Below are 13,790 nucleotides of genomic sequence, written 5' to 3'. Positions count from 1 at the left end.
CGGGCGGGGGCTTGGGGGCCCGGGGGCGGGAAGGGGGAGGCCAGGACGGGGAGGGGCGCGCGCGGCGGCGGGGCCGGGCCGGGGTCTGCGGGCGGGGGAGGGGCGGCCCGGCGGGCGCGGCTCGGGGGAGGGTCCGTTTCCAGGGGCCGCGCCCGCGGGCTGGGGTTCTTTGTCAGCGGCGCGATCGGGACAAAGGAGGCGGCGGGGGGCGGAGGCCGCTTTGTGGGGATCGCGGGGCGCTCGCCCCCGCCCGTGCAGCCCCCGCCCGTCCGCAGCTACGCGCCCGCCCGCCTTCCCCCGGCATTTCGGGGTTCTTCAAAATTCTGGGAGCTCCGGGGAGGGCTCCGGGGATCGGGGTCCAGGTGACGTCCGGTGCCCGTCTCCCGGGTAGGGAAACTGAGGCCGGGCCGCAGCGTTCGGCGCCCAGTTCCGTGGGCAGTGGCTGCGCGGCGTGGGCATGCCTGGGTCCCGTGGTCCCCGTCCCACACCCCGCCCTCGTCGGGCCGACTCGAGCTACCTCCCCAGCTGCTGTCCGCTCTCCAGCTGTCGCCCCCTGGGCGGAGCCCCCTCCTCCCTGGAGCCTCGCTTTGCTCCTCCGTAGAGTGGGGGAGACATCGGAGGCGCCGGGTAGGGTGGAACGGGAGGGTGCGTGGAGTGCGCCTGGCACCGCGCCTGCCCTCCGCCCGCGCTCAGCACTCGGGAGCCGCCGGGGCGCTGTCACCCCTAAGTCCTCAGCACCCAGCCCAGGTCGCCCAGCCCGCCCCAGCGAGGGCCACACTGGGGTTCACCTGTCCCCGGCCCCTCAGGCACGCGGGAGAGGAGGTAGGGAGGATGTAGCATTTTAGAGTCTGGGTCGAAATGCGGGATTTTGGATGTAGGTTGCCTGGGTTTGAATCCCTGCGCGTCTACTTTTGAGCTGTGTGACCTTGGGCAATGGACTTAACTTCTCTGAGCCACCGATTTCTGTATCTGCCAAGAGGGAACAGTAATAGCTCAACTGCCCGGGTGTCTTGAGGCAGAAAGGAGACGTCTGCCTGAGCTGTTTATCTCAGTGTCTGGCACATATAATTGCCACCAACTTTCTCTGGCATCTACCAGCAAAGTTGTTTGGCCAAACAGGCCAACCCTGGGGCAGCCTGTGAAAATGACCAGCGGGTGATTCACAGGGTGGGGGCATGAGCCTCTGGCCTGGGCCGAGGAAGACCCTGACTGACCTTGGGGCAGTCCCGGATCAGAGCTCTGCGGGCTCCTGCTTCCTCTTTTGCCACTGGGGAACTTAGGGGGTTCTGGAGCGAGTTTCCTCTTCTGAGGATGGGGGTGTCATGGGTCGGGGTGGAGGATGAAATGACACTGGCCAGAGAGCTGGGTACAGCCCCATCAGTGTCAGTCCCACCGACATCCAGCCGTTCTTGGTCCTGGCTTCTGGAGGGCTGGGGCCTTGTGTGATGCGTCCTTGTGTCCCACTGGCTGCCAGAGGCCCAGGGCAGAGCGGACATCCCGCCTCGTCCTGGCTGTGTCCAGCAGTGCCCTCTTCTCCCTACAACCCTGTTTTCCCAGTCAGAACCTGAGGCAGGAAATGTTTCTGGTTTGTGAACGGGGGTTCGCTGAAGAGTTTGTTGGCACCCTTGGCAGGTGGCTTTATGGGGGCAGTGTTGAAAGCCCCGTAGGGATGGCTGGCCCCCTGTAAGCAGGGCAGCCCTCCTGGCATCTGTCAAGGAGCCTCAGGAGGTGGCGGCTGCCAGGTGGGGGTGTTTTGCTGGTGGTGAGCCCGGCAATGCTCGTGGTGTGCCTAGTTGAGTTAGGAGGAGGCAGCGTGTCCCTGGGGAAGGGGTGTTTGTGGCACTGGGCCTGGGCCAGGCTCTGTGCCCTTCAGGCCCTGGGGGTGGGCTTGGGGATCTCTCGGGCTCAGTGTTCTCCCTTTGTCCCTCCTGTAGCACACAGGAAGTTGTGGCTGGTGACATGCAAACCTGGTGACCTCATGTCCCTTTTGTTTTCACTTTTCTTACCACTTTTCATCCTCCCCACGACCTGATAGATGAGGTCAGGGACTTGTATCCACTTTGCACATTGAGAAACTGAGGCCAAGAGGCGCAGCTTGCTTGGCTGGGCGGAAGCAGGCCCCAAAAGTGAGTGCTGGGCTGGGAGGATGGAGGGGACTCCAGCCTGCTCTGCTGTGGGCTGTGGCCCCCCGGGGCCTAGAGCACGTGGAGTGGCCTCTGGAGTGGGATCAGGCTCAGACAAGCTGGGGTCCTGGGAGGGGGAGCAGGACAGGAGGATACCCCTCCCCTCTCTGGTAGCTGGGGCAGGGACTGTCCATTTGAGTGGCTCTGACGGGGTGGGGTTCACCCCCGGCTCTGCCCCCATGCTCCTTGGGTCCCAGTTACTGATCTCTGTGGGCCTTGGCAAACCAGGCAGGACAGTGTCAGTAACACCTGCAAGCTTGGGCGGTTGGGAGGAGTGGCCAAGGGCGGTGCAGGCCCCCGCTCACCTGGCATGGCTCAGGCTTATCTTGCTGTTGTTATTCCATGGGACGCGTGTGGGCTCTGCCGGGAGACAGAGTGTGTCCTGTGCCGCAGTTGACCTCCTTTGAGGTTGAGGGTGCTGGGGCAGGGGGTTCTGGAGAGCCTGGGCCTTGGAGCTTGCTTTTATGGTGGGTGGGTGGGATCTGAGAGTCAGGACCCCCTTGGCAGAGGACTGCAGGACTGAAGGCACATGGAGCAGGAGGGTGTGTGTTTGGGGGATCCAGATGGCCTTGGGCTTCAAATGCCAGGCAGAGGGGACACTCCAGCCTGCCCAGAGATTGAAGGCCCAGGCTGTGCTCTGGCCCCTGGCCCCTCTGCACTGGAAAGACCCCTTGGCTCTGCCGGGCTCCCTTCTGGGCTCCCATCCTGCCTACTGGCTTTTTGCTTCACCTCCCTGTGTGCGCCTCAGTTTCCTCACCTGCCAGATGGAGATGCTAGGGTGAGTAGAGGCGGCCACAGCCTTGCTGGATCAGATGCTGGTGGGAATGAATGTGAGCTGCTGTCATGATGGTTGTTGGGTGGGCCAGGATTCCCTTGTGCCAGCCTGGGCATCTCCCCAACCCAAGCTGTGGCCCATCCCTGTCCCCTGCATCCTGTGGGCTTTGCTGGATCAGGGCAAGGGGTTACCCAGCTTGCAAGACACAGCTTTGCTCAGAGGGGCTAGAAAGGAAGAGCAGACAGGTGGGGTCCAGCCAGGCACAGGGGCTTGTGGGTACCTGCTGCCCTCCGTGCTTTGAGTTTCCCAGGGCTCTGCTTCTTGGCCACCCCCTTCCCTCCCTGCCTGCCAGCAAGCATGGAGCCAGCTGCCCCTCCATGGGCTCAGGCCTGCCTGAATCCACTGGCACTCGCCGCTCTGTCCCCACACTAGGCCTGCGGCCTTCTCCCATGCAGTGTGCCGGCTTTTTTGAGTCTGTTGAGACAGAACATGGGGACCTGTGCTCAGGGTCCTGGGAGTGCCCTGGGTGTCAGGGACCCCCCACCTATGATCCCCGTGAGAACAGGGTCTCCTCTGACTCATCACTGTATCTGCAGGGTGGGAACACTCAACATTTACTGAGCACCTACTGTATACCGGTGCAGGGCAGGGGTACAGATGTGGGCTGGACAGTATCCTCCTTGGACTGCCTTGGAGTCCAGTGCAGGGAGTGAGACAGCAGCCAGGGTACAGCCCCTGAGCCTAGAGAAGAGCAGGTAGCAAGGAGAGCAAATGAAGTAGGGCAAGGCTGTAGTGGTGGGGTGTGGGAGGAGGGGCGCCTGGGTCCAGGGTGGTCTGGGAGGGCAGCCTGCAAGAGGCGCCTTCTGAGAAAGTCCCAAATAGGAAGGTGCCAGCCGTGGGGCAGTCAGGGCAGAGGCGGGAGTGTGGGCTCACAGCAGAGGGTGTGGGGACACCTGGGGAGGCAGGGAGCTTGGATTCTCTTCTGGTGCTGGGGAGGGTTCTGAGTGGGGAGAACGCCATCACATTTTTGCAAAGATCGTTTCTCAGGAAACATTTGCTGAGTGAATGAAGGAACACATACACACTTGGGAGGGCCGGACCACAGCCCAAGCGTGACTGTGGCTCAGTCACTGGGCTCTGTGCTCACGGCGGGGCAGGGCCCCACATCTGGGTCTTCCCATGCCTCCTGGCCTGGGGTCAGGGCAGCAGACAGGGTTTTGAGGTCACCACTCCTCTTACAGAATCCCTTTGAGCTGGGGCCGCCTGTGCCTCAGTTTCCTCATTAGTCCTGGGGCCACTGGTTGAACTGGGGCCCTTGAACTCAGGTGCCTCCTGGCCTGCCCACCTGGCTTTGCCCCGCCTATCCCAGGTCACGGTGCCATTGTTTGATTTTCTACTTCCTGTCCCTGAACCACCCCCACCCCCAAACACACACATTTCCCCTTCCGAATTGATACTGACTTGCCTTCCTGTCCAGAAGCCCCAGGGGAGGGCAGGCACCCCAGCAGGCCCTGTGGACCAGAGGTGCAGAGGAGAGGGAGGTGGGAGGTGGGAGACACAGGGCAGGTTGGTGTTCTCCCTGCAGGGAGAGAACACAGAGGTTGGGACAAGTGTAGACAGGCTCACCCAGCCATGGTGGGCAGGCTGTCTGTGGGGTCAGAGGGGTCCCCTGTCCAGTCTGGAGGCGTGAGAGAACGGCTAAGTGGGGTTGTGGGACCGGACGGTGGCAGGGGAGAGGCCAGGGTGGTCTGTACATACAAGGGACAGCGCAGGGCCACTGTGGAGCTCATGGCCCGCTGGAGGGGAGGTGGGCGCTAATCAGATGGCCATGCTCCAGAAGCCAGGGCTGCATGCCAAGGCCACTGCTCCAGAGGGAAGGTGCCCGACCTGGACTTCCGGGTTGGGAAGGCTTCCCTGCCAGAGCTGATATTAACCGGGTCAGCGTTTCTTTCTCCAGCTGGGCCATCTGTGTGGTGGGGGCTGCCCTGTGCACGATAGGTGCCAGCAGCATCCATGGTCTCCCTACTAGATGCCAGGAGTGCCACCTGCCCCTAGTTGTGACAACCAGAAGTGGCTCCAGACATGGCCAGATGTCCCCAGGGTGGGGGCACAGTGGTCCTCAGTTGAGAACCACTGAACAAGGGTAAGCCGCCAGAACGTTCTGGGCAGGGGCAACTGCCTGGGCCAGGGCCTGGTGGGAGGGTTCGTTGGGGGGTCAGCGTGGCTGGCGAGCAGGGCATATTGGGGATGTGTAGTGTTCGGTCCTGCAGGCCATTGTGAGGACTTGGAAGGCGTCCTGGCTGCAGTGGCCCCTGAGGGTGGATAGGGAGATCCTTAGTGCCTGCAGCAGCCTGGCTCCTGGAGTCAGGGGGAAGGCAGTGGAATGGAGGGAGGGCATCTCCTCTGCCCAGGGCCCTCTGCAGAAGCTGCCGGTTTCCCGGGGCCTGGTCCCTGGACAGATGCTGGGGGCGTTGACTTAGCTGCCTTTGTCCTTCAGGCAAACCTGGCTTCTGGGGAAACTCCTGGTTAAGAATCATTTCTCCTTAAGGCTGCTGTTCCTCAAGGACGCAGCGGGTTCGACCCTATTTGGAGGGAAAACCTCCTTCCAGTGCTGTCTGCCTGTGCTGATGTCAGTCTTATCCAAAGGGAACAAAAAGAAGCCAGACGTGTCGTTCTGAGTGCCGACCGCACGCCCAGTCCTGTGTAGAACGCGTCTCGGGCCTGTCCTCATCCTCACTGACCCCGGGTGCAGCAAGTGTTTGCTCTGTTTGTGGCGAGCAAGGCAGGAGAGAGAAGAAAGTGCAGGGTCTTGGGACGCCAGAGAACCTGCCAGCCTCAGCACTGCGGGGCAGCAGAGGCAAAGCCCTGGCCTCAGCACGCTCTTACTGGCTGTGCCTTGGGTGTCACCTAGAGGGTTGACAGGGCGCCTGGAGCTGGGGACTCTTAGACCTTATGTGCATTCCATAGCCGCACTGTCCTCCGCCACTCGGCAGGCCCACCCACGGGTGAACTCCGTGGCTCAGCCAGGTGGAGGTGGTGGTCCCAGCCCTCCAACTTCTGAGGAATCCGCTTCTTTTTTTTTTTTTTTTTTTTTTTTTTGAGACAGAGTCTCGCTCTGTCGCCCAGGCTGGAGTGCAGTGGCGCGATCTCGGCTCACTGCAAACTCCGCCTCCCGGGTTCACGCCATTCTCCTGCCTCAGCCTCTCCGAGTAGCTGGGACTACAGGCGCCCGCCACCACGCCCGGCTAATTTTTCGTATTTTTAGTAGAGACGGGGTTTCACCGTGGTCTCGATCTCCTGACCTCGTGATCCGCCCGCCTCGGCCTCCCAAAGTGCTGGGATTACAAGCGTGAGCCACCGCGCCCGGCCAAGGAATCCGCTTCTTTCAACATGCGGAGCACAGGCTTGGCCTGGCCTGGGAGGGGCCTCATCCCCGCCCCCACCAAAATCAGCCGGTGCCCGGACTCCTGGCACTTGCCAGCGGGGGAACCCTCTCCGCCTTCAGAGCCTTAGCCCTCACCGTGCCCCCTGCCAGGAACACTCTTCCCCATTAGCACCGCCTCCCTGCCTCTCACCTGCCCACCCAGGTTAGCATCTTGGCACCTGGTCGCTGTGTTCCTAACAATGGCACCCTGTATTGTGAGTGACTGGCAATTGGGGTACTAACCAGTTACAGTCTGGCTCCTTCATTAGATGCTAAGCACCATCAGGGAGGGAGCCTCTGTCCCACCCTCCCTGCCTCCCCAAAGCTCTCCCAAGTGCCTGTCTCCGTCTCCCGGGACACTCTACCCTGTTGCTTGCTTGGTTGGCCTCCGTCCAAACCACACAAGGGACTCTACCGCCCACCTTACTTCTCAGATGGTGTGCCGCATTCCAGGGGTCTTCCCAGGCCCGATGCAGTGCCTGATGACAAAGGCTATTGTCCACTACACCCTCTCACAGGTGTCCCCAGAGGACCTGCCTGTTCTGTATATGATGCCTGTTTGGGAGAGGGACTGATGTCATTGTCATTTTTTTCTTCTTTTTTTTTTGGAGAGACTCTTGCTCTTGTCGCCCAGGCTGGAGGGCTAGAGTGTAGTGGCGTGACCTCGGCTCACTGCAACCTCTGCCTCCCAGCTTCAAGCAATTCTCGTGCCTCAGCCTCCCAAGTAACTGGGATTACAGGCGTGTGCCACCATGCCCAGCTAATTTTTGTATTTTAGTAGATACGAGGTTTCACTATGTTGGCCAGGCTGGTCTCAAACTCCTGGGCTCAAGTGATCCGCCCGCCTCAGCCTTCCAAAGTGCTGGAATTACAGGCATGAATCACTGAGCCTGGCCATTTATCTGCTTTCAAACCCCCATCTCTGGCCATTAGGAGGCCCCAGCTCCCCTCAGTCCCTGAGTGGTCATGAACACTGAGCTAGGGCTGGGCTTCCCAAAGGCACACCTTCAGCTGAAGAACCAGAACCATGTCTGGCCCTCTGGCATCCTTGGCTGCAGCTGTCGCTGTCGCAGTGTTCCCGGCTCTGCAGCCAGCGAGGGTGACTCACCTGCCTGGTACAGCAGCACTCGGGGTTTCAAAGGTCATGAGCAGGAGCTGGGTGAGCATGGGCGAGCAGACGCCTTCGAACGCCGGCCAGCATGCTTTTTGGCAGGGTGAGGGTGGGACAGGCAGGTCTGAGAATGATGAAAAATAGACCCCGTGGAAGTGCTAACCGCAGTTCGTCAACCCGCTTTGTCTTTCAGGACTCCCGTGTCCAGCCTGAGTTCCAGCCTCACTGAGTGGCCACCCCCAAAGTGCTGCCAGCTGAGGAAGCCCCCAGCACTGACCATGTCTATTATGGACCACAGCCCCACCACGGGCGTGGTCACAGTCATTGTCATCCTCATTGCCATCGCGGCCCTGGGGGCCTTGATCCTGGGCTGCTGGTGCTACCTGCGGCTGCAGCGCATCAGCCAGTCAGAGGACGAGGAGAGCATCGTGGGGGATGGGGAGACCAAGGAACCCTTCCTGCTGGTGCAGTATTCGGCCAAGGGACCGTGCGTGGAGAGAAAGGCCAAGCTGATGACTCCCAGTGGCCCGGAAGTCCACGGCTGAGCCAAGATGCAAGGCTCCTGGTCCTGTTTGCAGCCGGCCAAGAGGCGCTGGGAGGGGCAAAACCACACGGATGCACTGCTGTCTGAGAGGAAGGGCTGACACTTGCTGGCATGGCCTCTGCGGGCTTCGTCATCGCATGCACTGATGCCCGGGGACCTGGCTGTCCTGGGCTTCCCCTTGGCCTCCGGGTGAGGCTGCCCATTGCAGGCACTGGGCAGGCCTGACCTTGCTGGGGCTCGTGGCCCTGTAGCGCTTTGTTACTTGAATGTCTAGCTGAGCCTGTTTTTGATGGAGCTACTACTGTAATGCGTGAACTAACAAACCTGTGAACTGTAAATAGGCCCCTGGAAGCACGTGCTTAAGCCCTTTTGCTGATTTTTAAAAATATCATCTAGCGCACACAGGACTGGTTTGATTCTGGCTGTACTAATGACAAGCTGAGTCAAGACCCTGGGGGGTCATAGGCTTGTAAAGGCCCACGCCACAGTCGGCAGGGGTCTCTCATGTGTGTCCGTCTGTGTGTATGTCAAGGAACTGAGATGCCATTTTGGGGTCTTGAGGCTGACCAGTTGGGGTGCTTGGGTGATCTCTGCTTGGTTAGTCATGGGTGGAAGAAGAACCACACCCCCCACACCCCTCTGTTCTTTCTGCAGATAGACTCACTTGTTAAATAGCAGTTCTGTTGAGAGAGGAGTTACTGCAGGGAAGCTACTGGACCTGCCTGGGAGCCAGTGAAGGGCACGCGTCCTGGAGGCTGCCAGCGTCCTTGTAGCAGAGCAGTTTCTTGCCGCTTTGGTCTTCAGCATGCCAAGCCCCCCCCCACCAACTCCACCACCCTCCACCCCGAGTGCAGGCTTCGCTGAAATTGCTCTGGTCCTCGTAGAGCCTGTGGTCTGAAACCCAGTTGGCCCGGGAAAGAGAAAAGGTTATATGTTTTGTGTTGGTGTTTCCTATTTTCTGCACTGGAGGGAAGGGGACTGTTGAGGTTCTTTCTTCTTCTTTTCCTCTTTCCTTTTCACACCACTTGGCTTCCTTTCCTCTCTGATGAGTGCCCCGCCTGTGGGGTCCTGACTTCACTTTCCTCAGCGGGTCTCCAGTCCCCTGACCCAGCTCTAAAGGCACTTAGGACCCAGGGAACGTTTCTCACATGCACATTCCCATAAGAGCCACCAGACTGCTTCCTGCCAGCCTGTGCTTGCGGCAGGGAGCCGGGACAGGGCAGAGGTGAACTTTAAGTTCAGGACTTGACTGTCCCACAGGTGGTGAGTTGGTGGCTCTCTGGTGAGCTAGTGTCTCCACAGCCTGTCTCCAAGGCCTCCCCTGCGTACACTTCAGTGAGCTCACTTTGATTTTTAATCCCACCACAAGCACATACTAATTTTATTTATGATTCAAATGTGACTCGTGCCTGCCCATCCCTGTAATAGATGGAAGGTCAGCCCTGGCCTAACCACAGAGCACTGGCCCGTAATGCCTGAGCTCAGAGCTCTGGCCTCCTGCTCAGACTAAAGGCACCTCCTCTGGCCTCACCCAAGCCTCTTCTAAAAACCATGTTGAATGAATCCACGTTCTGGAACCCCAAGGCGGGAGAAGTAGGGAGCTGTTCGTTTAAGCAGCATACACCTAAACTGGGGGTTTAAACATTAAGTAGGAGCTTGGGGTGGGAAGAGGGACAGCTGGCTGGGCCACCTGAGCAGAAGGTAGTAATGAAACACCTCAGTTGGGCTCTTGAGAGCCCTTAGGAAGCAGGAGAGGCAACAGCTCTGGCTACTGGTGTGGCAAGTTCAGAAGAGGTGGTAGTATGGTAGGCGTGATGTCAGCAGAAGCCCTGTAGGCTAGGTGGGCAGGACGCATGGCGGGGGCCACTGAAACCAGGCCTAGGAGGGAGAATAGAAGTTCCGAAGGTGCCGACTGGAAGATGGGGGAAAAGGTTTGCTTTGGTGACTGAGAAAAGGCTGGGGCATGTGATCCATCCCCTCACGTTTCAGAACTTCCAGGCTTTCTACCTCGACTCTCACCGCAGCCAGCACATACACCTAGGCTGTTTTTCCTTCCTCCACACCTGAGGGATGCAGGAGCAGCTAGGATCTGCATTTTCAGGTTCCGAGCCTGACCCCTAGAACTGAGCAGTGCTCGATTGTCAGACTTGGCCTGTGGTTTTGACCTTGCCAGTGAAGTTTCGGTTTTGAAGTGATTAAACGTCACTTTCTCATCAGTTTCACTTCTGGAGGTTTTCTTATCCCACTCCCTGGTGCCAGGGATGTACCTGGGAGTTTGAATCAGGCCCATTTGAACATGGCAGCCGTGTTGGGTGAAGGTCAGGGGCTCAGTGAGGCACTGGGGGGGTTTTCGGGAGGAAAATGAAAATGCCTCTAGAACGAGTGAACCACATCATAGCTCTCACTGTTCTGATTTTTCAATAGCTACTTTTTGTTTAGCATTGACACCAGAGCCACACTCAAATGGCTTAGTAGGTTATGACCTCTCTGAATTATTTTTGAATGCCCAACTGTTGCATTCAAGTTTTCTGACTAATAAGAAATTAAGCATTCATCCTTTGTATCACTGCAGAAGCAACAGTGGGGGGACAGGGAGGGAACTCTTGACACTGAGCCACTAAAATACGGACTAATTTTTTGGACAAATCTTCAAACAGACTGTGCTACTGTATTTGTCTCAAAGCTACCAAGTTTGTGCAATAAGTGGAAGGGATGTCATCCCTCTTCAATAAATGCTGAGTGACATTCAAGCTGATTTTCTAGACCACTGAGAAAATCTTTATTTACAATAAATTTCAATAAAATTTGCATAAATATATTCCCAATGTACAATTTTCACCTCTGATTTCTTCATGTCGTTTAAAAAGTTAGTCTGTCCTGTTCTCGTTATTCCTTTCAGACACCAGTGTGGCACTGACATTGGCAGGTGGAGGGGAGCTGCCAGGGAGCTGGGGGGTGCCTGAGGGCTCAGGCTGCTTGAGGCGGACCTCTCTCTGGGCCGCCAGGCTTTCAGCTCCATCCCTGCCCTCCAGTTTCCTCTCCATGGTCGCCACCAGGATCTTGAGCCATGTGTTCTCGGTAAGGAGGTTTTCTGAGGCATCGGCCAGCTCCTGCAGCTTGCGGGCCAGCTCCTGCAGCTCGCGTGTCTTCTGCTCATAGAGGGCCTGCAGCTGCTCACTGTGCGCGCGGAGCAGGCTGTGCTGCTCCTCCAGGGCCCGCTGCTGCTGCCGCAGCCGGTGCTCATCTCTGCGGGCGCTGGAGAGCTGGGACTCCACCTGCACTTGTGCTCGCTGGAGGCTGCTTATTTCTGCTCTCAGTTTCTGGATCTCTCTCTCCAAGTGGGAGATGTGCCCCCGCTGTAAGACTGCCTCGCTCTGAAGACACTCCTTGGTAGGAGAGTTAGCCACGTTCTGGGGGCTGGAAGCAGGGTCTGAGTGATGCAAAATGAACCTCAACAGGTTTGGAAGCGTGATGGGGAGGTCTTCGGGGTATTTCACACTTAGGTCCTTTCTGGAGAGAAAGGGAAAGGAAGCAAAGACGGGGGGAGTCACACCAACACAATTAGTCCAAAAGCAGACTGTACCTGAGGCCAGGCCATCTACTTCTCACCAAGAAAAGACATTCTGTGGATTTTACTTACTGAAAGTAACGAAAATGTTGCCTGGGCAAGAAATTCTCTACAAACCTGAGGCTGTCCCATATGCTGGTTCTGTAATTAAGATGGCTTATGTGTTCCTGAAGCCAGAGATCAGCTTCACCCACACCTTTCAAGAAAGACAAGAGCTCCTAGGCCCAGGCCTAAAGCCAGTGATGCAGGGCCCCAGGAGTGTGTGGGTATGGGGCTTCTGTGTGCTCGGAGATGCCCAGCGGCTATGTCAGGAAGAGCGTCCAGGGGAGGCAGGAGTGTCCCACCTATGTCCCTCTTGTGCCCCCTGACAGTGCCTGGAGAAACAGGAAGAACTTGAAAGATACTCAGTCTGTTTCTTTAGCAAGCATTTATTACACATTCTCTAAGGCAGGGGTTCTCAACTGGGGGCGACTGTACCCCCACTCCCCAGGTACATCGGGCTCACACCCGGCAACCTGATACCTGGCAAACAGCCTAACCAAGGGACTATGAATTCAGGCTGCCCGGCCCTGAGAGCACAGAGTAAGGAAGGAAGGTGACATAGGAAGGGGTTTTCCCTACAGCCTTGTTCCAGGTCCTGATCTAGAGATCTAGAAAATTCCTCTTCAGAACTTGTCATTTAATCGTCTGATGATGTTTCTCTCACACATCTATTTACCTGTGCCTGTACAGTCTGGCTGCAATTGATCAAAACTACCAGCTTTATGCACTTAGGTATGAGGTGAGCCGGCAGCCGAGTTTGTCTCCCTCAGGTGTTAACAGAATGGAAGTCAACAGCAGGGACTCCAGAGCCTGGCTGCCCAGGGCCACTGGTCCCGGCCGTAAACTGTTTTATAATTTTGGGGTAAGCATTCAACCATCCCCTCCTTCAAAGCTGTTTTCTTAACATATAAGCTTTCTTCAAGTGGGGCCCAGCCATTCAAATGACAAAGCTGGGTGTGGTGCTGTGTGCCTGTAAATCCCAGTGCTTTGGGAGGCTGAGGCGGGAGGATCGCTTGAGGCCAGGAGTTTGAGACCAGCCTGGACAATATAGTAAGGCCTTGTCTGTATAAAAAGTAAAATAAAAAAATTAGCCGGGCAAGGTGGCACATGCCTGTAGATCCAGCTACTTGGGAGCCTGAGGTGGGAGGATCACTTGAGCCCAGGAGTTCCAAGGCTGCAGTGAGCCATAATTGCACCACTGCCTGGGCAACAGAGTCAGACCTTGTCTCAAAAACAGAAAACAAAAAAACCCCACAACAACTGAAAACACATCGTGGCCCTGTCAAGTGGGCCCATGGAAGAATACCAGATGCTGGACCTGCCCCCATGTTCTGCGGCACAAGCCTGGTCTTGTAAGGCAGAGTAAAGGTGAATTACCTCCCAGAAAAAGCTGCCAAGATCCCTCAGGATGTCTACCTCCAGACATTTACAGAACAGTGACACCTGTGAGCATGCTATCTGCTAACTAAGAGGTCTTGGTGCACTCTCCATCAATGTCCCTAATGGGCACACTAAAATACTGCCACACTTTGTGAAAGTAGCAGGGACGGAGAATGTCAACAGTCTACTTCCAGGAAAGCAGTCATGTGAAACTATGGTGGGAAGAGGTCCCCATGTCTATGAAACTCTCCTCTAACCCTGAGGGAGTGGCAGGGCACACCTCTAAAAAACTGTGATTCTTCCCCTGGGACACATCACATCAGAGTCTCTTGGTGGACAGGAGCACCCATCTCCCCCTTATCACCCTGGCCCAGGGCCAGGCCAGAGCACCTATATTTTGAAATGTCACACAGAGTCTGCTGCAAGTGCTGGCTGGAGGAGCACCTGCTCGGTGGAGCAAGTGGCTCCAAGACGCCTCTGCACAGGAAGGCTATGTCTCCCTCAAGGCCCCACCCCTTCCTCTTTCTCCCGAGGACAGGCTCTTGCATTTTTTTCCTTCATGATTTTTATAAATCAAGACATGCTCTTTGTAGACAATCTGCAAGGGATGTAAAAACATACAAGCAGCACCTTCAAATCACTTGCAATCTCACTCCTCTGAAGTCATCAATGTTAACACCTCAACATTTTCCCCTCTGTGAACATCTCCATCTAGCACATGCACAAGTTTATATTTTATCACAGTAAATATACAATTTCACAT

At 57.1% G+C, this 13,790-nt stretch overlaps 2 protein-coding genes across 6 annotated transcripts in view; one reads left to right on the top strand and one right to left on the bottom strand.

Annotated features, from left to right (window-relative positions):
- The first annotated feature begins 369 nt into the window (after positions 1–369).
- Positions 370–8,439, top strand: SNN (stannin). Of its 2 annotated transcripts, none has more exons than XM_058434061.1 (2): positions 370–387; positions 7,687–8,439. In XM_058434061.1, the coding sequence occupies exon 2, from the start codon at positions 7,772–7,774 to the stop codon at positions 8,036–8,038; it is 267 nt and encodes an 88-aa protein (XP_058290044.1). In that variant the 5' UTR covers positions 370–387; positions 7,687–7,771; the 3' UTR covers positions 8,039–8,439. The 2 variants fall into 2 exon arrangements, with proteins under 2 accessions (XP_058290044.1, XP_032001166.1); XM_032145275.2 differs by lacking the exon at positions 370–387 and adding an exon at positions 751–822.
- Positions 8,440–10,713: 2,274 nt separating this feature from the next.
- The window catches only part of TXNDC11 (thioredoxin domain containing 11), a 64,675-nt gene continuing 61,598 nt past the window's right edge, over positions 10,714–13,790 (bottom strand). For all 4 annotated transcript variants that reach the window (XM_032145269.2, XM_032145268.2, XM_058434053.1 and 1 more), the window contains one exon: positions 10,714–11,547. In XM_032145269.2, the coding sequence (XP_032001160.1) occupies positions 10,905–11,547 (643 nt within the window). In that variant the 3' untranslated portion in view covers positions 10,714–10,904. The remainder of the gene's footprint in view (positions 11,548–13,790) is intronic.

The sequence above is a fragment of the Hylobates moloch genome, unplaced genomic scaffold, assembly GCF_009828535.3.
Source record: "Hylobates moloch isolate HMO894 unplaced genomic scaffold, HMol_V3 SCAFFOLD_23, whole genome shotgun sequence".
Taxonomy (NCBI): domain Eukaryota; kingdom Metazoa; phylum Chordata; class Mammalia; order Primates; family Hylobatidae; genus Hylobates; species Hylobates moloch.
This window is presented reverse-complemented; position numbering and strand designations above follow the sequence as displayed.